Genomic DNA, 26,557 nt, shown 5'->3' on the forward strand with positions numbered 1-26,557 from the left:
AGTGCCAGGTGTGAAAGCACCCTAAAAGAGGGGGAAGTGGTTGATTAACTCGTATTCACACCTAAAGTGGCACGTGATCAGAAAATCACAATGCCATCGGTGATATGAGCACCAGTCAGTACATCATTTCAGCTCTCTGGGTGGGCGAAAATAAAATGCACACCTTCCAGCCAATCACAATCTAGGATTTAGACAGACTATGGTACACATTTTAAAACAGTTTTATTTAATATTCATATGGGTTTTCACCATCCTTCGCCTAACTACGACGGCAAAAGAGAAAAAATAAAAGTAGTCTGAAAATGCTGATCTGCTGCTTGTTTTCAGATTGAACAAAAGAGCGAGAAAACCAAGCAAAACTAACCAACATGTTATACTTCAGATGAACATGAGGAATTTAAAGCACTTGAACTTCATGGAGGTCCTCGTACTGTGTGTCCCAGTGAGGTTCAGTGAACTGCTCTGACGCTCGTTCTCAAACCAGTCTCAGCGTCATGTCACACTTTAGCAAAGAAAGCCCGTCGGTGCTGGAGCTTAGAACTTCAAGCTGAATCCTGGACCGACTTTGGAGACGCCCTGGTTGGCAGTGGTCAGATGGAAGCCAGTTTCTTTAAGATCATCATCACCCTGAAGAGGACAACAGAAAGATGGGAATGAGAAACAATAACTAGACAAAGACGAGAAGACAAAGAGCTGAACAGTGGCCCCTCTTGGTTAAAAGAGTTCAAAAAAGCTTCAGGTCAATATGAATCTAGTTTTGTTCTTCATAATAACTCGCATGCTGAATTATTCAGAAACATGTATTCAAGGCAACAGAGTTGGTTTTGATTTAATGTTGACTTCAAGAGCTTCTGTACCAGCTGGCTGAAGTCCTGTCCTCCCTCCGGCGGTCGCGGGCTGGTTCCTCTCTTCACCCGCTGCTGCTCGCTCTTGGCTGGCCAGGTGGGGAACATGGAGGGCTCGATGGGGAGCGGCGACTCCCGGAAATACTCGTGTTTAAGTGCCTCGTCAGCGCTGATCCGCTTGGCAGGACAGTACGTCAGAAATCTGGGACAGAGACAGAAAGCAGACTGATGTGAACACTACAAAAAAGCCAGTCTCTTGTCACTGTAGGAACTGTAAACAAAGCTGTGAGGTTAAACTGACTCAATGCACATAATAGTTATTTTTGCTAATTAAAATCTTGTGAAGTGAAAAGCTGCATGTTTGGAAGACAAAAATCCATCATTAAGATGTTTTTGACTTCAAACAATTGCTTCTGGCTAAAATCCATAATCCATAATAATGCTTCCTCCAGTTAAAAATCCATCTCCCATCAAAAACCAGCCACGTGTTTGTTTAGAGCTGTTTTGGCTTTTGAATGATGCTTGATCTGTGCAGACTTCTCTCCTGATTCAGAACAGACCATTATAGACTCGCACTTTAGTTCAAAACATCTTAATGATGGATTTGTTTCGGCTTTTGTCTTCTCAAGATGTTAACTGATGGACTGGACTGGTGTGGATTATTGTGATGTTTTTATCAGCTGTTTGGACTCTCCTTCTGACGGCACCCATTCACTGCAGAGGATCCACTGGTGAGACACAATTCCTGAATTCTGATCAACAAAACAAACTGATCTACATCTTGAACAATCTGAGGGTGATCATTTTCAGCACATTTTCATTTTTGTCTGAACTATTTCAGTGACTCTACAGCCTGCTCTTGAACTTTATAGACACAAAGCAAAAGTTAAGATAGCAAATGAATGATTTTGGCATTGAAACAAAGTGTTTTAGATTATATGACACTTCATAATCAAACACTCAGTACGACATTAGAAGCTGGGCTGGATGAAGCATGTTTCAGCCGTTCAGCAAAACATGAGAATATGATGGAGACTTAAATATCTTTTTTCCTCCTCCTCTCTGTGACTCGTTTCCTCTGCCGTTCTCTCATATGAATGTGGAATTTGTTGCTAGGCTGTGATGGGGCTTTCAGTTAGCATCCCTCACATCAGGGCCTCTTAAAACTTTGGAAACAAGCCCCTTGAGGGATTTCAACTGGCAAAATAAACGTCTAAAAAAGAACAAACATCTCACAGTAACGTTCGGACCGAAGGCTGTTTATTTCCGAATGAATGATTGGCGATCAGTCACACCGCTGCTTATGCTGCACTCGATGACAAGGTTTGTAAATATTCAGAAATGCTTCAGGAGGTTTCCAGAACAAATGTTAAATGTGTTTGTCCAACCAACTGCAGTTGCAAATTAAACTATTTTATTTAGATTTTTACATAATAGCATTATATAAAAGTCACTGGATCTTATTTGGAGCCTCAGGGACGCATGGTCACAAGGACACACATCCTGGTGCTTCGCAACACCTTCAAACGCTTTCGATCCGATTTGTAACGTATCGCTGTTCGGAGCCTTTTGCTTTTAACTGCAGTGTTTGATAATGTGAAGCAGCTGTTTCTGCACTGATGCAGACCTTCAGCAAAACAAAAGTCCAGGCACATTTAGTCAGTCTGTGAACAATAATGAGTTTCAGGCCAGTTAACAGCACTGTCGCGTGTCACGCTCAACGCTTTCATACTTTGCACGGGTTTGATTTTCTGTGATGTATTCCACTCTACAGCTGATTAATCACCAGTATCAGGTTAACTAGACGGACAAACGTGAGCTGCTCAGATGACTTGTGGCAGTCTTGAAAGCATCAGTAAGTACTAGGGGTGGGAATCTTCAGGCACTTCACGATCCCATTCCAAAACGATGCTTGATCTACATTTTTTCCCCAATTTATTCTGCTGTGCAAATACATCTTTACAACTTTACATTTTAACAAAAGGTCAAACTGCAGGTTTTATGCTTTTTGTTTATAGTATAAGTGCGCTGGCTGTATGTCAGTACTGCCATTTTAAAAGTAGGGCTGAGAATCTTCACAATCTTCTTAATTATCAACTAAACATCATGATGTGTCACATTCTCAGTTTTCAATATTACTGAACATGGCTACATTTTTTCATATTCATTTGATCAAATTTATTTTGTGCAAAATTAACTTTATTATATAAGCAGGCTACTTTTTAAAACAAATGCTTACTGAAAATAAGAGTTCTTTAAGTACCCGAAAGTTTACAGACAATAGTTATAGGTTTTTCTTTTTTCCTTATCATTACTGTCGTTTGATTTTTACTGATGAGATCAGTGGCAGCTTTAACAGGCTGCATTCAAACTAATAATGCACAGATCTATTTCCATCTATCTGGGTGTACATCAATTTCGTATAAAAGTGTTCGCAGATGCAAGTGCATTTAACCACGGCCGTAATCCAGCTTTAGGACGAAGTGCATGTGAAAGTCTGTCAGTGCGTCTAATAACAGGCTGATCCCCAGCGTCTTAAAACATTGAATTGTTGAACAAAACTTTACATCTAATTAAAAACAGAAAACTTTCAGGTAAATATAAACTATTGTGAATGTGGTGAGCTGTAGGGCTACAACTTATGATTATTTTGATAATCAATTAGTTTGGTTGATTATTTTTTCGATTAATTGTCTTTAAAAATCCATTTTTTATTTTATTTTATTGACAAAAATCACACTATGCCACATTTTGCCCAATGTCCTTCAAACAAAAGTGCCAACTGAAAGCTATGAAAACACAGTTGTTAATTTATTAGACCACCAGTCGTAATAAATAGAAAAGACAAATATTTGAATAAAAATATATAAAGCGCTTGACTATTTTTGTTATAGATAACCGCAGTAATTACAGCATTACAAATAGCCTTCTGTTACTAAAAAGCGTATGCATATTGGAGGCCTAACCAATACAGAAAGCTAAAACGTGATTTTGGTAATCGCCAGTACTCTTAGTCTGGACCTTACATCATTTGTTGAAAACCTTACATACATTTATTTTATTAATTTTAATTTGTTAAGCACTGTACATAGTGAACAAAGGTGAAATCTCTACATTAAAAATGACAAGAACAGCCTAATACAGATAATAAAGAGGAATAAAATCAAACAACAGGTGTTAAGCAACAGGTGAGAGGAATGTTCTGCAGGAAAACGCGTTCACTTTGATCAAAGTCACGTTTACTGTCATTTCTTTATATAAAAGGCAGCTATGAAGCGTCTGATATTTATATTTAAGATAATTACACTGTTATCCCTTTACGGTCCTACTCTCCATAAATATGTGCACTACATGTTGTCTTTTAAACCTAAATTTAACATTCAACAATATTTCAGCACAATAAATGTTTTTGCGCTGAGTATTAATTGTCTCCCTCTCTGTGCTCCGGCTGTCTGACGCTCATTCAGTAAAGACTTAAACTTAACACAGACTGTCAGGATGAAGTTTTATGCAAAAATAGAAATGCTCGTGTGAATGTGTGACATTTATAGATAAGGATATGACCGTAAACTGAAAGTTTTCATGCTGAGGATGCTAATGAATCTGTCAAAGCGCCTCACAGGGCAAGCCATTACGCTATTAGCTAAAAGTTTAAAATCAAGAATTCTGATGTTTTGGGCAGCTTGGATCACGTGACTGTCCTGCAGCATCTCTTTCTGTTTCCTCCACTATTTTTAGATGCATTTTGTCTATTTTTGTCATTCAGTGCTGTAATTTGACGTGACCCTCTGGAGTTGTACGTTCACTGTGGGCAGACCCGATTAATCCATAATGAGGATCGTTGTCAATGATTTTCGTTATCGATAATAAGAGCTGTGAATGCTCTTACTTGTTCATGAGGTCAAAGCCCTGGTCGGACAGCAGCGCTCCAAAGCGCTTGCGCAGGTTGTTGTAGGGATATTCTGTGAAAGTCATCTTCTTCACCGCAGGCAGCTCGCTGTATCCCGGCCAGATCTTCTCACTGGGAGAGCCCAAGTCCTACACACACAGGAAGAGAGACGGTGAACACGTCAGATCAAAAACCAGGTTTAAGGCCATGTCAGGTACTCCAGCACATTCAGTGCTTTCCAACTGTATCATGCTATTTCTGGAGTCTGCTAGAATACATCTACGTGATTTAAAGCTCAAAACAAATGATCTGTCTCATAGTGCTGCAGCACCTTTTTTCACTCTGCTTTAGCTCCTGTCTCTTTAAAGTCTGCTTTCCTGAAAAAAGTCTGCTGTGCTGGAAATTAGGGGTGTAGAAATTAATCGTTTTTACGATGCAGACAAGGACGATTCGGTATCGGTTCAGTAATAGACCATAACCGATAATAACGAACTCAATCCCGGTGCCAGAACACGTGTCCCAGGGGGCTTGTATGATTTTATGATATGATATGCATCTAACAGCGCACATTTAAATAGGTTAAATGTTTAAATTAATATTCTGAAATGCATCAAGTGTTTCATGTCTATAGATTTTATTTAATGCAAGTCGTGTTGATTTGAGAAGGCTACATTTATTAAACATGCTCAACTCATTGCCGCTGGCCGCTTGGTCGTTAGGTCATTACTTTAAAAAAGCAAAAGCTTGAATTTAACAAAAATAAAATGTTCCAAACATCTCTCTAAATTAACTTAAAAAGGAAACGAAACGAAATCTAGCCACTTTGCCATTAGAATCCAAAAAATATTTTAATGGCTGAAACTCTGTTCTGATAAGTTGTCAGACAAGGACAGGCTTCGGGTCTAAAGTCTAAGAGTCTCGGGCTGGGCTCGTGCAGGACTCTGTTCGTTCACTCGTTTCAATTAAATAAGATCTGAGCGGTACCTCTCGGTTGAAATCGTATTCGGTTTAGTTTTCCGTGTTTAAAATGACTATAGCAGTGGCAGCTTTTATATAAAATGTATTTTTTTTGTCCTTTCAGAGAAGAAACTGTTCTTTACATGAATCCCCCACCCAAACTTTAATCGTGATCGCTTTCAGTGACCCTCTGGTTTTAAACAGCTGTATATAAAGAATGTTTGCATAATCCCTTTCCATAGAGTCCTTTGAAGCTGCATTTAAACTGCATTTTGGAAGCTCAAACTCAGGGCACCATAGAAGTCCATTATATGGAGAGAAATCCTGAAATTTTTTCCTCAAGAAACTATTCTTTACAACTGAAGAAAGAAAGACAAGAGTGAGTATATTATCTATATTTTTTCTTCTTCTGTAAGTTAACTTCTCCTTTAAAGGGATAGTTCACTCAAAAATGAAAATTTGTTGTTTATTTGCTTACCCCCAGGGCATCCAAGATGTAGGTGACTTTGTTTCCTCAGAAAAACACAAACAAAGATTTTTACCGGTGCAGTCTGCCAGACAAATAATGGACGTGGGTGGGCACCAGACCTTTAAAAGTAAACAAAAACATGCACAGACAAATCCAAATTACACCCTGCGGCTCATGATGATACACTGATGTCCTAAGACACGAAACAACCGTTTTTTAAGATAAACTGAACAGTATTTATATCATTTTTTACCTTTGATACACAGCCACGTCCATCTGTCATGTGCACGAGCTCATCATCCGGCTCGTGACATGTGTGCGCTCTGGCGTAGAATACGCAAACACCAGAAGGGGAAACCGGTGAAAAGTCCCTGATGAGTTTGCACAAGCAAACGTAATCTTTTACCTTTAAATCGGTTTGAACAATCAGGATAAGCGCAAGTAGTTACCATTTTGAATAGCCGCTATACCCACAATCTCTGTGCTCTGTGGAAACAATGAGTGTTCACATGACGTTCACATGTCACGAGCCGGATGCTAAACTCGTGCTCAGGACAGATGGACGTGGATGTGTATCAAAGGTAAAAAATGATATAAATACTGTTCAGTCTCTCGCAAAAAAAACGATCGTTTCGTGTCTTAGGACATCAGTGTATCGTCACGAGTCGCAGGGTGTAATTTGGATTTGTCTGTGCATGTTTTTGTTTACTTTTAAAGGTCTGGTGCCCATCCACTCATATTATTTGGCTGGCAGACTGCACCGGTTTGAGTTAAAAATCTTCGTTTGTGTTCTGCTGAGGAAACAAAGTCACCTACATCTTGGATGCCCTGGGGGTAAGCAGACACACATCAAAATTTCTTTTTTGGGTGAACTATCCCTTTAAGTTAGATAAATGATTTTGGTAAGATTACATATATTTAAATGAATTCAAAAAGAGTGTGTGTGAATAACCTGTCAGCAATAAGCATCTCTTTGTAGTGAAAAGGTGAGCTGATAATTGTTACTAGTTACAAGTTACTAATAGTAACAACTTAAAAAACATCAACATGATTACTTTGTTAAAAAATATGATGCAGCTTATAGTAGTAAAGATATTTTCTTTATAAAACGAATGGGGCAGTGGCTCTTAAGTTTCTGTGCTCCTGAATGTTTCTGTGTAGGTCTGCACGATTAATCGCACGATGTTGTGAGGCGTGTTTAGTCAATGAAGCCGGTACTTTGATTAGTAGTAAATCTCCATCACGTGTGTTCAGCTGGAGCGGAAATTAATACACAGAGACGTAAATCACTCGCTCAAAATCGCATGATTTGGCTTAGCTGGTCAGTGATTTACGCCTCTGTGTATTAATTGCCGAACGCTGAACGCACGTGATGGAGATTTACTACTAATCAAAGTACCGGCTTCATTGACTAAACACGCCTCACAAATAATAAACTTTATTACAGACTCACAGGTCCAAACGAGGAACAAGACAGTACACACAATACAATAAATATATAAATGACACTAAAAAACTTCAGAGGAGACAACTATACCAATGCTTCCATAATTTGGACTTATACTAATGTGCTAAACTTGATGCTGGTCAAGGCCATAATTATGTAGTTCTCTGCATTATTCAGCCGACATATAAATTTGTACATAACATTTCTCAATGTGGCTTGCAGTGTATTAACACCTGCAGCCACAAACATCTCGCTGGCACTACACCAGCGTGGTCTTCTCAGCAAAATTCTCAGTGCATCATCGTAAGCTACCTGGAGTTTATGCAGGCTAGCTTTGCTGTAACTAGACCACAAGTGTGCAGTGTAGAGAGGAGTGCAGTATGCTCTGAACATGCTCACAACATCATGCAGCCCTATTCCTGTGTGCGCTCAATCTCTTTCCACCTCAGTTTTTGTGAGAGTGCATTCAGGGAACATCTGCTTCATAATTTGACTTTATGATAAAGTTATCTTTGTGTACAAACGTGTCTCCCTTGAACTCTGATGGCTGGGAACTCCCAATGGGAATTGAGTTAAAGTGTTTAGACGTAGGTCAGATGTCCAGATCAGATATGTATCTGACTTAAAACCACATTTGGAAGTGGCTCAGAACGGTGGCTAAAAAAAAAAAAAAAAAAAAAAAAAATCAGACCTTGTGCAGATTTTTGTGTTTACACTCGTGCAACAATATCCCATCAGTCACATCGGAGTAAAAAAAAGTGATTTTGCCAGTACAAACACACCCTATCAGGCTGGATGTTGCATAATTTCGACATGCATACAGTGATTTTACCCTTTTTTATGCCATGCATTATGCACATCAATGGCTACGTTCATGGCTAGAGCCAGGTTTATTTATTCAATAAGATGTTTAAGATTAATTTTTCCTTTAACTAAAATTAACTTTACTTAACTAAAAACCTTTTCGAAAGTATGAACAGTATAAAACGAGTTTCTCACAGTAGTTGCATGCCAGTGCTGGCTCTCATAACCAGGTCAAAAAATTGGGTCGATAGTCTTTTCTGACACTGTAAAGACATTGATGAGTTTAGCTGTATGCAGACGGACACTCACTTTAATATGACTTTAAAATGAAATCACTTTTAGGTTCAAGCATTCAAAAACTGTTGCAATCCCTGCCAACAAATCCACACCATCTGGGCAGACATTTAACATGGTACGATTTGGGCTGCACTCATCCAAATATGGCATACTATACAAGACGGACAGCATTTCGTGTTTGCAGCTATACTGGAAGAGTATGGAAAGATCGATAAATATATCATGGACATTTATGTGATTCCTCCTGATGAGAACCTAAAAAAAAACACAGTTTAATCGACATTTAAGATGTGATGAAGCATACCTTAAAGACTTTGTTGATCTGGTCAATCTCAGATTTGCCAGGGAATAAAGGTTTCTGCGTGAGGAGTTCTCCAAATATACAGCCGACCGACCACATGTCCACAGCTGTGGAGTATTCCTGAGAGGAGGAAACATGAGCGTGATTCAAACAAGCTGACATGACTGCAAAACATTTGAGTTTATCCACAGCCCAGTTCGCAACAACTTCAACAGAGACATACACCATTTCAGAGTTTAAATCTTAAACCTAAACCAGTTCTGAGATTCATCACATTGCAAACAACAACGGAAGTAGATTAAAAAAAATCCGAAAAGAGTGATAAAAATTACGGTGGAGTCTGACATTTCTGGTCAACTGTACTCTACCGTAATAGGAGTGTGCTTTGCTCGTTTTCTCTACATAATCCATTCACAATCAAAGAAAAGTTTGGTTTGACTAAGCGGACCAAATGTCAATGTATACCATTTCAAGAATTACAAATGCGAAAAAAAAATATGCAAGTAAATCGGCAAAATATTGCTATGAACAGTAATAACCAGACGAAACATCGGACAAGCTGATGTCAAAAATAGCTGTGCATTAAATGATTCAGACTAAATTCAGAGGAACTAAACTACAGCAGTAACAAGTTTGTGTTGGTTAAATATAGGCTGTTTAATAGCTTTTACAGTTCAAGATCATGAATTTAATTATTAACTTACATTAAATATTTCAAATTCGTATTGGTTCATATTGAGTGCATTATTTAATTCTTATATCATTAATATTTAACTTATTTAATTTGCAGTGAACTATACAGTACAGGGCTGGATATTAACGCTTGTCCGCTTGAATTTGTGAATGGGCAAGTGAAGGAGAATTTAACTTGCCCGACTGGACAACTAACCTGATTAAAACATCAATAACAAACAATAACTAGTGCAGCACCGAAACTTTGGTGAGAATGATTCTGAGTGTATTACTTACAGTGTAAATGGTGACTGAAAACGGACAGTATCAAGCATCAAGCTCGTGCAGCCTATCTGACTCACGGAAATTTTAAAACTAATACACAAAGAAACAAACATACTGCGGTAGAAAAAAAGATAAATATTGTATAACATATTATATAGGTAAGCACCATTGCGATTGCAAACGTGACACTGATTTTATACAACAGTAGTTCAATAAACTAGCAGTTAATATTAACTGACTTACATTTTAGACACATCACTGACCATTTTTGTTAATGAAATAGTTATAAGCAAAGACACAGCAGAACAGTCGCAAATCTGAGAAACACACAGCGCTGTTTCAATACTGAATGATTTAGCCATTTTTTTAATGAATCGGTGAGTCAGTGAACGAACTGGTTGAATCCATCTATGGTTGAATCCGTGACTCGCTCATTAAGACAGTGACTTACTGCCACCTATTGGTGGTTCGGTTTCATATTTAAAAGTATTGCATTTTTTCAACATTTTTCAGATTTATATGTTAAAAAAGTACAACATTAATCTTATAACATTATTTATGTATTTGCAATTTTACTGTGTAAATGCATTTTTTGGAACCTCTTATCTACAATAAACAGTCTAAGTAAATACATTTAAATAGCATTTTCGATGCAGACTGGGTTTTTCCTGTGCAGTGGAAAGATGGAGTTTGTTGATACTGATTTAATCTGAATGGTAACCATACAGAGTCTAGTTATTCTAACTGAATGTATTGACAAAATTTCAGAATTTAATGTAAATGATGGCACACATTTAGTAAGGTTAGGAAAATAAAGTTAAAAAGTGTCCTAGAAATCAATTTAAGGCAAATATCACAAATATTCTGATTAAAGTGAGACCTTATAGAGCAGTGATGAGACTATTGCTTCAGAACAGATTAATTTACAGCAAAAAAAAGGCTCTTTTTTGCCCCGGACAAGTAAATTTTTTACCCGGACAAGTGTATGTCAAAGCTTAATGTCGAGCCCTGCAGTATATAAGTATTTATATAGCTCACCCTTATTGGCTGTTTGTGTCTGAGCTTATTTATTTATTTATTGTAATGACTCTGTACTTGCTATATTATATACTTCAGTGCAGTAAAAGTACAACAATTTATTATACTAGTAATTTTATAATAAATCGAAAAGCAAGACATCTTGAAAAAAAATAGGGAGTTGAAGTGGCAGATGCAGCCAATGATTGATCCTCTGCTGCCATCTTCTGGTTATATGGATCATTTCAAGCCATTTTCATCCTAAAAAGACATTTTCATGAAAATAAAATAATTTTTTCCCCCATGTCGACTTTATGAATGAAAAGTGAAGTGAACATCTTTGAAGTGAATTTTAATAGTTGAAAAGTAATAAAGGCTTTAAAATATTACAAGATTTTAAAAATATGTTCATGACTATGAAGTTATTTTATATAAGAAGTAAATTACCTGTTGTTAAATAATATAAGCTGAATGGTCATGTTGCTATCATTATTTAAGACGTTGCAATTATCATTTTTCTCAGTTTCTGATAAAAACGAGGCAGTAGAGGAGTCTCAAGAGTGTCCACCTATATATAGCGCATATAAAATGAACTTTAGCGGAAGTTTACGAGCTGCTATCGTTATGCTGAAGTTTTAAAGAAGGCTCTGTGCATATGGCCAAATAAGTGCTCAGAGTATGTAAATATAATTGATCAAACATTCATCACGAAACATTTCAATCCCAATATTTCCTTCTTTCTGTATGTAAATGAACACCAGATTATTTTTGGGTGCTCTGATCACTGTCTCTGTCCTGCACATGTCATGCCAGTGTCAGTGATCCACTGACCTTTGCCCCCAGCAGCAGATCAGGTGAGCGGTACCACAGCGTGACCACCACAGGTGTGTAGGGCTTGAGCGGAGAGCCGTACTCTCGAGCCAAACCGAAGTCTCCGATCTACAAAACACAGTCACGTTCAGGTCATATTCTGAGTCACACATCATTAATGAGCACTGCTAGCACAGCAACACATTTACACTGTACAGCGGAGTATTTACACAGAATTCAGCTGAAGACGACTGACCTTTAAAATGCCTTTGTGACTCAGCAGCAGGTTGGAGGTCTTCAGGTCACGATGAAGGATCCAGTTATCATGGAGATGACGGACACCTCTCAGCAGCTGAATCATCAGTGTTTTGACTTCACCTGCACAGGAAACAGAAGTGATGCGAGTGAATCGCCTCATCAGAGCAACACGATGAATTATTCAGCAGTTTAGCGCAGTCAGAGTCACACCTGGCAGGAAGGGCTGTTTCATGGTCTCCATTAGACTCTTCAGATCATGCTCCACGTAATTCATCACAATGTAGATTTTATCCATATTACTGCCTACGACGATCTCCTACAACAGCCAGAAAACACACACAGGAGAGATTCAGCGACACCCGAAACACTCTCTCATGAACAACCACCATTAAAATCACTTGTAGCTACATTTCTGTAGTAACTGGTTAGAATAAGACATCGTTACCATCTCATTAAAATAATTAGTGTTCACTAAAAGAACGTTCACTTCAAAGAAGGTGTTAGCAGGGCTCGCCAAATCGCTAGCCCGACGTCCCGGGGCTATTGTGTTTTCCAGTCGGGCTACCAGAATGTTTCACCGGCTGCCCGACGGGCTATCGTAAAGCAGAGGGCTCCTGCAGGTCCTTAAAAACTCCTCAAGTTAGTTTTAACAAATTTAAGCCCATTAAAAGTTTTAAATAAAATAGTATAAGTAACGTCTTAATTATAATTTAGGAGGTCTTACAGTTGAGGACGGAAAGACGAGAATCGCAATATGGCTGGATTACATTTCAAAAGGCAATGATGTCATTGAATAAATATGCACGCTGCACATTTCAAAGACAAAATGTGGCACAGATGTCTTTCTATGAATGTATCTGAAGGGAACCGACTGTTTTCAGAAACGTGTAGTTGGAATTGTCATTTCATGCCTGATAAAACTGCCTTAATGCATTTGTGTACAGCTGCTACTATGGAAACCGTAATATTTCAGCGCTCCTAAAGCGCCTCCTCGTGACAGAGAATACTTTTTTATTTCCAATACATTTTTTCAGCTGTTTATGGTCAAATGATTGCAATTATCGACCCCTGTTTTTATGCAGCAAACAGAGTTGTAAATGTAAAAAGTTAATGTGCCTTCTAAAAATCTAAACAAGTACAGTGATATGTTTTAAATAAATATAATAAATTATATACTCAATTTATCCCTTTTAATGGTATAAAGGATGAAATGCCATAGTGTAAGATATTTTGTTTTTGTGTGAAACTGTATCTGAATTTTAAATCATGCCATTTTATGGCTTAATATTCTACTGTACATTGTCCAATCCCATTACTGTTTATTTTTCTTGTGCAGATCTTAAAAAGGGTCATGAATTGCTGTAAATTAATTTAAACAAATTCTGCAGATACACTAAATGAAATAAATATAATGAAATAAAATTACTTCCTTGATATTTGTGCATTAAAAACATTTTTGATTAGACTCCTATCTAATTTTCTATATTTTAAAAAAATTGGTCTTTTTTATTTTTATTTGGGCTAGTTAAATACATTTTCGGTCTACCAAAATCTGAAGAGTACCTGCCCCAAGGGCTACCAGAGATTTTGAAATTTTGCGAGCCCTGGTGAGGTATGTATAATCTATTAAGTAATTAGAGCACCTCAAAGTTAAATGCATATTTAGGGTTTCTGCAGGTTTCATGAAGATAAATGTAAAAAAAAAAAAGTTTGGAATAAAGTAAAAGTAACGTAAGAGTCAGTATAGTATCTAAATGTAAATGTCCTGTATTAGCAACACTTCAACAGATCACTAATTTTTAATTCTTTAAAATTTATTTTTTCCCCAAACGTTGCATGTTTTTTTTCCAGTGCAAATATCTATACTCTTAAACCAAGATACATTTAATTGAAAATCAAAAAGACAAAAGTCATGTCTTCTGATCAAATTATAGAAAGTTCATGATTAAAACAAGAGCTTTAAAAAAATCTTAAGTAGCACAAAATAGCCAAAAATACATTGTATGGGTCAAAACTATAACTTTTTCTTTTAAGGCAAAAATCATTAGGATATTAAGTAAAGATCATGTTCCATGAAGATATTTTGTACATTTTGTACTGTAAATATATCAAAACTTAATTTCTGATTTGTGTTATGCATTGCTAAGAACTTCATTTAGACAACTTTAAAAGGTGATTTTCTCAATATTTAGATTTTATGCACCCTCAGATTGCAGATTTTCAAATAGTTGCATCTCAGCCAAATACTGTCCTATCCAAACAAACCATACATCAATGGAAAGCTTGTTTATTCAGACTGGTTTTGTGGTCCAGGGTCACAAACATCTATCAAAGGAGTTCAGTAAAACCAACTCAATTCAAAGGGAAATGTTCATTATACCCCACTGACATATTTGTTCTTGTTTAAACTCTTCATTTTGTTCAGTTTTTGTGTACCAAATAAAAGTATCTTGATTTAAGGATGTCCAGATATTTGTACTGGAAAACAAAAATAGAGGAATATAACAATTTTTGCAATGCAAGCAACATTGAATGCAAGGACTTTCTGCTTTGTGGAATTAAAACTTTATCCCCCGGTTTCACAGACACGGCTTAACTGAGTCCGAGACTAAAAGAAAGAAAACGTCCGCTGACTGATCTGACTGAAAATAAATCAGTGCCTTTGTTTTGCCTCAAGATGCACAACCGTAAAGTTTTTTTTCTAAGCACATTTATAAAAATGACTTCCAACGTCCTAAAAGCCCTCTCTGTGAAACCGGGCCTATATGTGGAAACCCTGATCAGAAGTATTCTTCTACAGTTGTGTGCTGACAGTAAATGCTGGAGTGTTTTCTGACCCGGACGGTGACGATGTTGGGGTGCTGGGCCTTCAGGATGGTGTTGATCTCTCTGAGGGAGGTGATGGGAAAGCCCTCCTTCTCTTTCTCCATCTTCAGTCGTTTCAGGGCCACGATTTCATCCGTCTTCTTGTCTTTGGCTCTGTAGACGATGCCGTAAGTGCCTTCTTCGATGCGGTTCAAACACTGGAACTCCTCCACGCTCCGGCAGCCCTGTGAAGCACAGCAGGACAGCAGTCACACACCTGCGCAGGTGTGATGTGTAAGCAGACAGATGCAAGCGTGCTTGTGTACCTGTAAAGCGGGCAGGTATTTGGGCAGCTCTTTCTTCAGCTCTACAGGTGAGATGGGCGGTGATTCGGGGACATAGTTGTCTTCTGGTGTGGCTGAGTGAGAGGGAGACTGCGGGGTGACGTCTCCGGCCTCCTCAGGGCCCTCTTCTTCCTCTTCCTCAGCGCTCACCTCAGTGTCATGATCAAACCGCGACTCTGGAACTGTCACAACAACACGACCAGGCACAAGTGATGTGAAAGATATCTGACAACACTAAAATATTAAATTACACCTTTGTCATCACAAAAATGATTAAATGCTCACTGGGAGGAATGTGATTTCCATTCTCTCTGTCCTCTTCTTCTTCCTCTGACTGTTCTTCATCACTCATGGCACCTGAGAAAGAAGAAGAATATGTTCTTATGTGTAACACTTGAATTCAGCTGAACATGACAGACCTTTAAAATGCCTTTGTGGCTCAGCTCCCAAATCAACTCTTATGACTTAAAGGTGCCATTGATGCAATATTTTAAATTGTTCTCTGATATCTACATAGAAGGTATATGACATAGGAAAGGGCAAAAATTCTCCAGAAACGGTTTTACAGGTCCATTTACAACCCTAGGGTTTGTCCCTAGAATGAAATGCTCTGTTATTGCCTTATTCGGAAGGTCCGTGAATATTAACGAGGAGCTCTGCTCTGATTGGCTGTTTCACAGAGTGGCCATTCAGTAGCTGACACATGGAGGAAAATATATATAATCACGTAGCTCGAGACACTATTAATATGTGGGTCATTGAAACTGAGGTTTTGAATGTACGATCATTTTACTTTCACTTTTGTGATCGCACATGCTCTGTGTAACATTATACTACAGCGGCAGTACTTACCACACATCTTACAAGTTTAGATGCTTGTTAGTGTTGCTCAGGATCTGTAAATCATTCGCCATCGTCAGTGGCTCGCCTTATTTTATTAGAACACCTTATTTGTTTTCCTTACATTTCTGATTAACAGACACCAACCCATCCCTGCACTTAACATCTCCTGTACAACCTGGAACATAACATTTATTCCTTCGATCTGCCATTTTCACTATTGTGTTCGCTTTGATTTTTCACAATAGCCTAACTGCAGAACTTCTGATGATTGGGCTATGCAAATGTTGGGGGCGTAACTATTAATGGTCACGACTCTTATGTAATAGTGTGTTATGTTATGTTGGAATTGACCTATTTTTCAGTGGTCTTTTGCAAACACTAGATTTATATAAGGAGGAGGAAACGATGGTGTTTGAGACTCATGGTATGTCATGTCCATGTACTGAACTGTTATTATTCAACTATGGCAAGGTAAATACAGTGTTCCAATCTATGGCACCTTTAACGAATGTAGATAATATGTGACCCTGGACCACAAAACCAGTCACAGGGGTGGATTTCGTGAAATTTTTAGATTTACATCTGAAAGCCAGGCAAATAAGCTTTCCGTTGATCTATGGTTTGTTAGAATAGGACAGTATTTGGCAGATATACTACTATTTGAAAATCTGGAATCTAAGGGTGCAAAAAAAAAAATCTAAATATTGAGAGAATTAAAGTTGTCCAGATGAAGTTCTTAGCAATGCATATTACTAATAAAAAAAAAATATTTTTGATATATTTACGGTGGGAAATTTACAAAATATCTTCATGGAACATGATCTTTACTTAATATCCTAATGATTTGTGGCATAAAAGAAAAATCTATAATTTTGACCCATACAATGTATCGCTGGCTATTGCTACAAATATACCTGTGCTACTTAAGACTGGTTTTGTAGTTCAGGGTCACATATGGTTTCCTCATAAGCAGGCCAAATAATATTTTGTATAAGCCTAATTGTTTCTGTGAGGCCTATTAAAATGACTAGTTTAAAAAATATTGGTGCTTGTTTATTTGATTTTTTATAATTTTACCAACCTATAGTTTATCAACAACAATGAGAGGAAAGCAACCTGCTTTTACACAATCATCTGCTTCAACATGTCTCTAATCAGACTGTAAATAAACCCACAAAATACAAAAACACCGAGACAACCCAAAACAGGCTGACTTCCAGCAGAAGATCTATTAAACGTACAGTGTGTGTGTGTGTGTGTGTGTGTGTGTGTGTGTGTGTGCATGCTCACCTTCGCTGTGTTCTGACCCCTCAGAGTCTGATCCTGACTCGCCCTCTTCATCTCCCTCACTCTGACTGCTGGACTCTTCTTCATCGTTCTCCTCACCTTCCTCATCCTCAGACCCAGAGCCTGACAGAACAAACACACAGTTAACCTGCATCTCTCACACACACAGACAGAGAGAGGGAGAGAGATGTACCTATTGATGACTCTGGTGTGGTGGTCTTCCTCTCACTGTCACTGATGTCCTGCAGTTCTGACAGTGGATTTTTATCCTCTATCTTCCCCTCCCGCACCACTAACAGAAACAAAACAACAGAGATGTTTATTTTACGTTTATTTCTGTAGCGCTTTATACAATACAGAGTCTCAATTCTCAACTATAAGGACAATAGGACACTGTAACACGAATGTTTTGCAAATGTTTTTCGAGCAATGTGCCTTTCACATAAATGTGATATGACATGCACAATTTCACGTCAGGACATGTGATGAAGGCAGAGAGATGAGCTGATGACAGTCCGTTAGCTGTCAGACTGCAGTTCAACACGTAAATCGAGTAGATGTATTAGATGTGAAGTGTATTAATGATGCATTATGTAGAAGAGGTACACTGAGTGTGTAACCTGCTCTCCGTTGTTCACCGCTGTCTGCTTTGGTCTCTCTCTGCTGGCGAACAGGGCTGCGGCTGCGGCTGCGGTGACGTGAGCGTCCTTTATCTGCGTACTCGTCTGCAGGAGCTGCTCTGTGATGAGACACAGGCCCTGAAACACAGTCAGCGGTGCGTTAGTCCAGCACAGCTGTATGTCTGGTCCACCTGGCAGCTAACTCTGCCCAAAAAACACCAGCTTCAACATGCAAAATATATGGCATTTAGTGGGAATATTTTAATTGTTTTGGATTCCATTTTTAATTATTTAATGATGCGTTAATAATCAAAAATAACATCTAATCAATTGAATTCAGAGAACTTCAACAATTGAATAAAACGTTAACAATGCAAAATACTGTGTTGTCTGCCTTACCATAGTTTTTGGAATACATTTGCAATAAATCATAAAAGATGAATGAAGGCATAAGATATTTAATTAAATTAGAAGAAAATGTAACAATTCCTTCTATTTTTGGTAAACAGTGCAAAACGTCAGAGGTTTGCTGTTCAAACTGTGCAATTGTTTCTTAAATTCTCTTAAAAACTACATTACTGTTATTACATTCCAGTATACAATAGACATACAGTGCACAGCATAAATACAAATACAAAAGATGTGTTTTCTTAATGATCACTAATATAACTCATAGAAAGATGGCAACATTTTAATTTATTAAACAGTCTTAATAAAAACAGAGAAACCTATATCATTAATTTCTGTAAAATAAGTAACTTAGCAAATTTTGTTTAAATGAGGGATTGCAGAAATGAAATATTCTAGTAATTAATATGTCCTTCATAACTCCAAGTATACTACTCTGATCCTTCTTGGCACTGAGTGTAAAGTTCATGACAAATCACGGTTTTTTTTTTCTTTCTAGCAAATACTGACTCATCACTAAGTGAGAGCTTAAAGTGAAGACCTAATTATTTCAGGGGCCTTTTCACAAGTCTATTGTTTTTGAATTTGTGTGTTACTTTTGCTATATTTTCACACGTAAAACAATAATTTGGTACTCCTCTTGTAACGTTGTCCTCTTTTATGCTATGCCGTGTATGATTCAGTGGGCTATGTAACACTTTTAATTGTCAAGAAATGTTTTATCTTTAATAGTTTTGGATCAACATACTTGCCTTAAAGTTACACCAGAAATGTTTTAGTTTTATAGTTTTTAGTTTTAGTTACTTTTAAGAGGGTGTACTCAATTTTTGATAAGAAAATTGTATTTTCGTGAATAATTTGAACATTCTTCTTTGGTAACTGATCAAGCGGACTTTCTAGATTATTCTATCTCTAGAGAACCCTAACATGTCTTCCAAGTAAAGAGTAATTGCTGAATTTGTAAAGGTTCAGAGGGTGTTTGCTCATTTACGTGCAGCACTGTATCTGTCACCATTTCTTCAAGTTAAACTGAACTTTTATTTTGTCTGATTGCAGTTAAGATCTTGTGTGTATCTGATGACGAAATGGTGAAGTGACCACTGTGTGTCCATGTTTTGCGCTGCTGACATACCGTCCCTGCGGGGGTCTCTCTCTTTGCGGCGCTCCTCTGCTCTCCTCTCTCTCTCCTTCAGCTCGCGCTGCTCTCTCTGCTCTTTCTGCTGCTGTTCGCGGAGCTTGCGCTCTCTTTCCCGCTGGCGCTCCAGCTGCTCCAGTCGATCCCTGTGGTCCACATGAACACACACAGCAGTCAGGTCCGGCCGCGCTCCGGAGTTCAGAGACCTTCACATGTGCATGAAAACAGACGCTTCACATCACCGCTGAACGACAAATCAGTCAAACAAGCTTTCTGACTATAACAGGCTGATGACATCCTTTAACAGATGACAACCACAATCTTGTTTCACATGAATGTACCATTAATCAACAAACATACCATCATTCAAAAGTTTGTTTTTGAAAACAAGTCTATTCTGCTCATCAAGGCTGTGTAAATACAGTGAAAACTGTAATATGGTGAAATAATAATATAATTTAGAATAACTTCTATGAGATATCTGTTAAAGTGTTATTGCTTTCTGTGATTAAAGCTGAATTTTCAGCATCATTACTGCAGTCCTCAGTAGGGCTGGGCCGATAAACGATATCATATCGAATCGCGATAAAATTTATGTTAATAACGATGATAGGCTCTAGACATTTTTTGCTCGATATGGATTAATCTAAGAGCCAATCACACAGCAGAAATATGCGACAACAGCCAATCAGCGTACAGCGTGCGCGTGCACGTCAAAGTACAAAGTTCATTTCCTACCGCACTTTGCGAAGCAAGCAAACTTAACACCAGGACGACAAAAAAAAAGGAGAGAGGAAGCAGCGACGAAAGTGAAACTAACTTCGAGTTATTATCCAAAGATGTTGAAATTGTCGACAAAAAAGGTAGCACGAATTCCGTTATATAAGTGGTTTGGCTACCTCAAAAGTGACTCTTAGCTCAGCTGAGAGTTTGGCGCGATTGTTAAAACTGAAACCGAAAGCAAAAAAACGCACGCGCATTCAAAAGCAATTTTAACCCCCCTTGTTTAGAGAGTGACTCCGCAATGCACACAAATTAGGCTACATGACATATCTAGGCTGTTATTAGTATGTAGGCTATGATAGGTTGTGTATGTCTATAGCTCTGTATCATGCTTGAAATATCCGTCTCTATTTGCACTTTGAATATTTAGAGAGTAGCCTACTTAGATTATGGCTGAATTGTCTGCACTTAATACGATTAAGAAAGAGCTGTGTCGTAATTTTTTGTTATTTATACTGTAGATTGTTTCAAAATGCAGTGGTTGCCTCTAATTTAAATAGCTCAACCTATAATAGAGAAAATAAACAATTGTGTTAATAATAATAATAAATAAATAAATAAATAAATAATTGTGTTACAAATTATGTTTTTACAATAATTTTATGTTTACATTTTGTACATTTACTCTCATTTACCATACTCTGTCACAACTTTTATTTTTTTAATTTATTTTAGTAAGTTGTTTTAATTTTTAAGGCCAAATCTGTAATCTGTTTTTGTTAATAAACCATACTTTAAATGTAATTTAATGAACCCTTTCATTTTTGTGGCTTTAGTCATTGTTGGGATACTATTTTAAAGCTGGCAACATCAACAGCTTATATCGAAATGTATATCGTTATCGTTCAATATGGGGAAAAAAATATCGAGATTACATTTTTGCCATATCGCCCAGCCCTAGTCCTCAGTGTCACATCCTTCTGAAATCATCTTAATATGCTGATTTGCTGCTCAACAAACATTTCTGATTATTACCAATGTTGAAAACAGTTGTGCTGCACAATAATTTTGTGGAAACTGTGATACATCTTATTTTTCAGGATTAACAGGTGAATAGAAAGTTCAAAAGAACAGCATTTATTTGAAATGGGAATCTTCTAGGGGTGTGATGAGACACGAGACTTTGAAACTTTTTTTTAAATCCTCAATGATGAAATATATAGGGGAAAATAGTATTTTATTCAACTGAAAAAAATGTAGGTGCATTTTGATATCAACTATTTTAATTAAATATATGCCGTAATAAACACGTTTACTAAAGCTGCATGATTCTGGATACATTGAAAACCCTTTTTCATTTTGATAAATTGGAGATCACGATTTTGATTACAAATCTAACCAAAATAACATAATTTACTAGAGGTTCTGACAAAATGTTCATTGCTTAAGTCTTTTAAAAATATATATTTAAACTAAATTTTATCTCAATTGATAAAGACTTGTTTCAACATAAGAGTCTCCTGAATGAATAAATGATTCAACAATAAATAATTTTTTTAAACGTGCGGAAGAGGATAAAGTGTTAAAAATACCTTCGTTTTGTTGGCTACTGTAGACAATAACTATAAACTTTTATCCCAGTACTTTTGTTTTTTAAATGTCTGTAGATAAATGTAGGGGTATCGTCACACCCTTAGAATCTTCTGTAACACAAATGTCTTTATGCTCACTTTTGAACAACTTAATACATCATTACCAAATAAGCTTTTTTTTTTTTTTGGTAGTGCATCACGGGATCCACAAAAATATTAGGCAGCAAAATCTACTTTTTTCAACATACCATTTTTCACAGTATCACTGTTTTTAGTTTATTTTTGTTGAAATAATTGCAGTGCGTGTGTGACCTCTCTCTGCGGGAGTGAGCTCTGGCTTGATCCCTCCGCTTCTGCCGTTCGTAATCTCGTCGAGCTTTATTGCTGTCCTCCTGCCACTGTCTCTTCCTTCTCTCCTCTTCTCGCTCGTCCCGCTCCTTCTCTTTTTCTTTGGTGCGCATGTGTTTCCCTGCTGCGAACACAACATCAGACGTAAAAAAACAACAAATGACTACCTGCAAAGCTCCAGACAAGAACAGAATTCATGCATTTCATGTCCTGACTTTAATGAACTGAATGTCTCTTTCTACCTGAGATTTTGATTTGTTCTTGATCATGATTAGCAAGCTCTGTAGGACAAGCAGATTAGCCAAAGTTTAATTCATAAACGGTTCATAAATGAAAATCTCTACATGAATATTTCTGGCCACAAGAATAAACAATTTTAGCCAGTGGCCGGAGTTGAAAATCCTAGATTCATTAATACTGGCTTTAATATTTTTAAACCTTGCAAATGTTTAATTTTCTAGGATGTATTTTATATTGCTGCTGCAAATTTCAATGATTTGTCAGTAATATAATGTTATCTAGTGGGCAGACGTTATCAGACCTCCTTCTGCAGAATGGCTCCTGTGCCTCCTCTTGTCCTTCCTCTTCTCCTCTTTTCTGTGGTAGGATTTGTCTTTTCTTGTCATCTGCTGTGGGGGTTTGATGGCCAGAGACTCGTCCTCTTCTCCTCTGCACAAATACATTCAGTATGAGCGGATCAAGCAGACACACACACAACTCCTCTTCTCTTGCAGCAGCCGTTATTAACATTCTCATACAGACAATAATTCAATATCAATATATATATATTTATCATCAATAACGGTGATATGATTTTCAAACACATTTCCAATTTTTCGATACACATTACCAGTGTTAATACATTTTGGCCAAATTGTCCAGCCCCAGTTAAACCTCTCCAAACATGACGGAGTCGCTCAGAGACACTGACCTGTCTTCAGTCGAGTCTTCCCGTGTATAGGGTGAATTCCTTATTGTTATTTCCATCCTGTGGTCTCGTAGCTCTCCTTCCTCCGGAGTGTCCCGTTTGGATTCGCGATCATCCGTCTGCCAGAAACAAAACATTTGACACACAGAAAAAAAAAACATTTTATAATTTTAAAATGTAATAATGTTGTTATTGCACTGTTGTGATTTCCTTCAAATATATTGTTTGCATATATCAATAAATACTACTTACACCAAACAAAATGAAAATAAGTAGAGATGTATCTTGTTTCCTTCTGTCAAGACAACTTCGTTGAACATACCAGTTTGAGTGCCATAAATATTATTTTTCCAAAGTTTGCATGCCTATAACTCAAGAAGTATTAAAGATATCTTAATGCCCTTTTAGATATGGGGTTTTAACAAACTTTCCTTTTGGAATCTTTATTTTTAATGCCCTTTGAGATTCAGGTCCAGAGATATTGGAGTTTTAATATGGCTTCAGGAGTAAACTGTTGAAATGTACACATTTTCAGTGTTCAAAAACCAAATGTGGGTTGGTTTGAAAAATAAAAAGACATACTACTTTTCTCTTAAAGAGGAGTGTCTGAAGAAAAAAAATTTAAAACTAGAGATGCATCTCATTTCTTTGTGTCAAGACAACTGCATTGCACATACAATATTATTTTTCCAAAGTTTGCTTGCCTATAATTTAACGAGATACTACAATTATTTGTTCCTCAGACATTCCCCTTGAAAAGAAAATAATTATCATGTTTTTTTTTTGTTTTTTCAAACTGACCCACATTTGGTTTTTTGACCACTGAAAATGTGTAAATTTGAATTAATTACTCCTGGAGCCATCTGAAACCGAATCTCATAGGGCGTTAAAAATAAAGACGCCAAAAGGAAAGTTTGCTAAGAGCCAACATCTAAAAGAGAATTAAGATATCTTTAACACATCTTGAGTTACAGACATGCAAACTAAGGAGAAAAACTGGTAAAAAGTGCTGTTTCGCCATTTTTGAATGGTCACCATTGGCACATAATGCAACAAATATTGCTGAAGTCATCAGATTTTACTAATAGAGCTACTAATCTCTGTGTAAAAATAACATTACGATGCTGCCATCTTTCTGAAGTCATTTTTACCCATCTGAAAATTGGCATTTTGACCTCCATCTATAAAATAGTGGATTACTCAGTAAATACTCATCCATGACATTTAATAATATGGCTTTCATCACTATACATGTCTATCTTTCCTCAGAAAAAAATATTAGCAAAAACAAAAATTGGAGCCGGGGAAGTTTTGTGAAATTTGGTTAATTTGACACGGAATGATCCAGAAATAAATATTGGTGTCCCAAAAGATTTTGGCTTTGGCTTCACTCTGAACATTAGATGTTCTTCGGTTGTTATTCATCATGATTTTTAAGTCACTTAATATAAGCATCTGCTAAATGACTAAACTGCGATTTAATTAAACAAATATGTGACCCTGGACCACAAAACCAGTCTTTAAAAGCATGGTATATTTGTAGCAATAGCCAAAAATACATTGTATGGGTCAAAATTATAGATTTTTTTTTAGGTCACAAATCATTAAGATTAAGATATTAAGTAAAGATCATGTTCCATGAAGATGCTTTGTAAATTTCCTACCATATATCAAAACTTAAATTGATTAGTAATATGCATTGCCAAGAACTTCATTTGGACAACTTTACTGTACTTATCTTTTTTTAAAAACCCAAGATGAAATTACATTTGTAATTAATTTCTGTAACCCTAACCTACCCATACCACCAAACCTTACCCTTACCCATAACTCAGAAGCAAAAGGGTTTTGCTATGCAATATGGCCACATCAAGTACATTGTACTCATTTTTTGATGTAAGTACATGATAGTTAAGGCCACCTAATATAAAGTGTGACCAAATATTATACATCAACGGAAAGATTATTTATTCAGCTTTCAAATGCCATATATTCAATTTCAAATTGACCCTTATGACTGGTTTTGTGGTCCAGGGTCACATATGCACTACAAAAAATGCTTTTCTTAGTTAGATATTCTTAGTCTTATTTCCAGCTCAAATATCTAAAAATTCTTAAACCAAGAAGGATTTTTTAGACAAGTAAACATTATTTTCTTCTTTTTAGAAAAAACAAATCAAAAATTCAAAATCAAAAAGCAAAATAATCGACCAATGGGGTAAGAAAAATAATCTTAGCTAGATTATTTTTCTTACCCCATTGGTAGAGTACTTTGCTTGTTCTAAGCAAAATCTCACTTAATTTTGACTTGTTTTTTCTGAATACAAGAAAATAATTTTTACCTGTCTAGAAAATCCTCCTTGATTTAAGAACTATTAGATATTTAGGCTGGAGGCAAGACAAAACATCTAAGCAATAAAAGTATTTTTTTGCAGTGTGTTGGTCAAATTGACTACTAACACAATAGAAATAACACAGTAAATACAAATGGTAATTTCACATTTCAGTCTCTAACAAGCTTTTCAGTTTTTCCTTGGTTGATTTTTGGCAAATTGACCCCTAACTCAGAAGTTGTCCTCAAATTTAGAACACAACAGGAGGGTTAATAACTAAAAGCTTAGTGTGCAGCTCATATATGAATGAGTTGCAGATGATTATGAAGGGACTCTCTTACGTTTTTAGGGCGTTTAGGGTCGCTCTTCTCTTCCAGCTCTCGTCTGCGTTTCTTCTCTTGTAAGATCTCGTCTAACGTTTTAACTTTCCAGGTTTCCTTTTCGTCCCCCATCAGCTCCAAATCACCTCCCACTGCAAACAACACGAGCAGACACATCTCATCTCATCTCAAACTACTTCACAGAAACATTCAATGCTTGATAAAACCACAGAAAGCGAAGCCATCACATTAAAACCTTAATAAAAAAAACATACAAAAGTTGACAGCGTCACCTGAGCAGTCCCTCACTCAACAAACACTCATTAATCACCTATTAATCCTCTATCAGAGAGCAATAGGAGAACATTAACACGTGAAAATGAGTTTTGTAACGTTACCTGAAATACCAAACAACTTAAATGAAGCAGTCCTCAGAGAGGATTTTCGTGAGGTCGAGTTCAGTTCTTTATAAAGACAAATGAATGTTGTTTGTCACGGCAGTTCCCACCAATTTACTCAAATCTCGGTTAATTGAATGTTGTGTGTGTTGTGGTTTTGAGTGTTTCAGTTGATCGTCAGTGTTACGTTCACATGATGTTGACGCGCGTGTTCGCGATCTCTCTCGCGCTGAACGAAAACAAAAGAAACGACCCGCTCAAACGGCTAGCAAAGATCCCAGTAGCGCCATTATAACTGTACAAACCTCTATAAAACTGTTATTTACAACCAGTCTTTTACTCACCTGTGATTTACTCGGCGCGTTTTCACAACACCGGAAGAACAATTCCCTTCCTCCCACTTCCACACAACTACATCCTGG

The 26,557-nt window shown here is 37.0% G+C and overlaps 1 protein-coding gene across 4 annotated transcripts; it reads right to left on the reverse strand.

The window, feature by feature from the left end:
• Window positions 1-205: 205 nt before the first annotated feature.
• Window positions 206-26,557, reverse strand: cdk11b (cyclin dependent kinase 11B). Of its 4 annotated transcripts, none has more exons than XM_073818742.1 (20): window positions 26,480-26,557; window positions 25,759-25,889; window positions 23,088-23,203; window positions 22,698-22,825; window positions 22,399-22,437; window positions 22,121-22,280; window positions 19,491-19,639; window positions 17,951-18,088; window positions 17,524-17,622; window positions 17,334-17,453; window positions 15,486-15,557; window positions 15,183-15,382; window positions 14,889-15,101; window positions 12,262-12,367; window positions 12,050-12,171; window positions 11,815-11,922; window positions 9,013-9,129; window positions 4,735-4,883; window positions 858-1,047; window positions 206-627 (listed from the first exon to the last, which is right to left on the reverse strand). In XM_073818742.1, exons 2-20 carry the CDS (start codon window positions 25,867-25,869, stop codon window positions 535-537), a joined length of 2,430 nt encoding a protein of 809 aa, XP_073674843.1. In that variant the 5' UTR covers window positions 25,870-25,889; window positions 26,480-26,557; the 3' UTR covers window positions 206-534. The 4 variants fall into 4 exon arrangements, with proteins under 4 accessions (XP_073674843.1, XP_073674841.1, XP_073674844.1 ...); XM_073818740.1 differs by having other exon boundaries at window positions 19,491-19,699; XM_073818743.1 differs by lacking the exon at window positions 22,399-22,437.

The sequence above is a fragment of the Garra rufa genome, chromosome 15 (genome assembly GCF_049309525.1).
Source record: "Garra rufa chromosome 15, GarRuf1.0, whole genome shotgun sequence".
NCBI classification, from domain to species: Eukaryota; Metazoa; Chordata; class Actinopteri; order Cypriniformes; family Cyprinidae; genus Garra; species Garra rufa.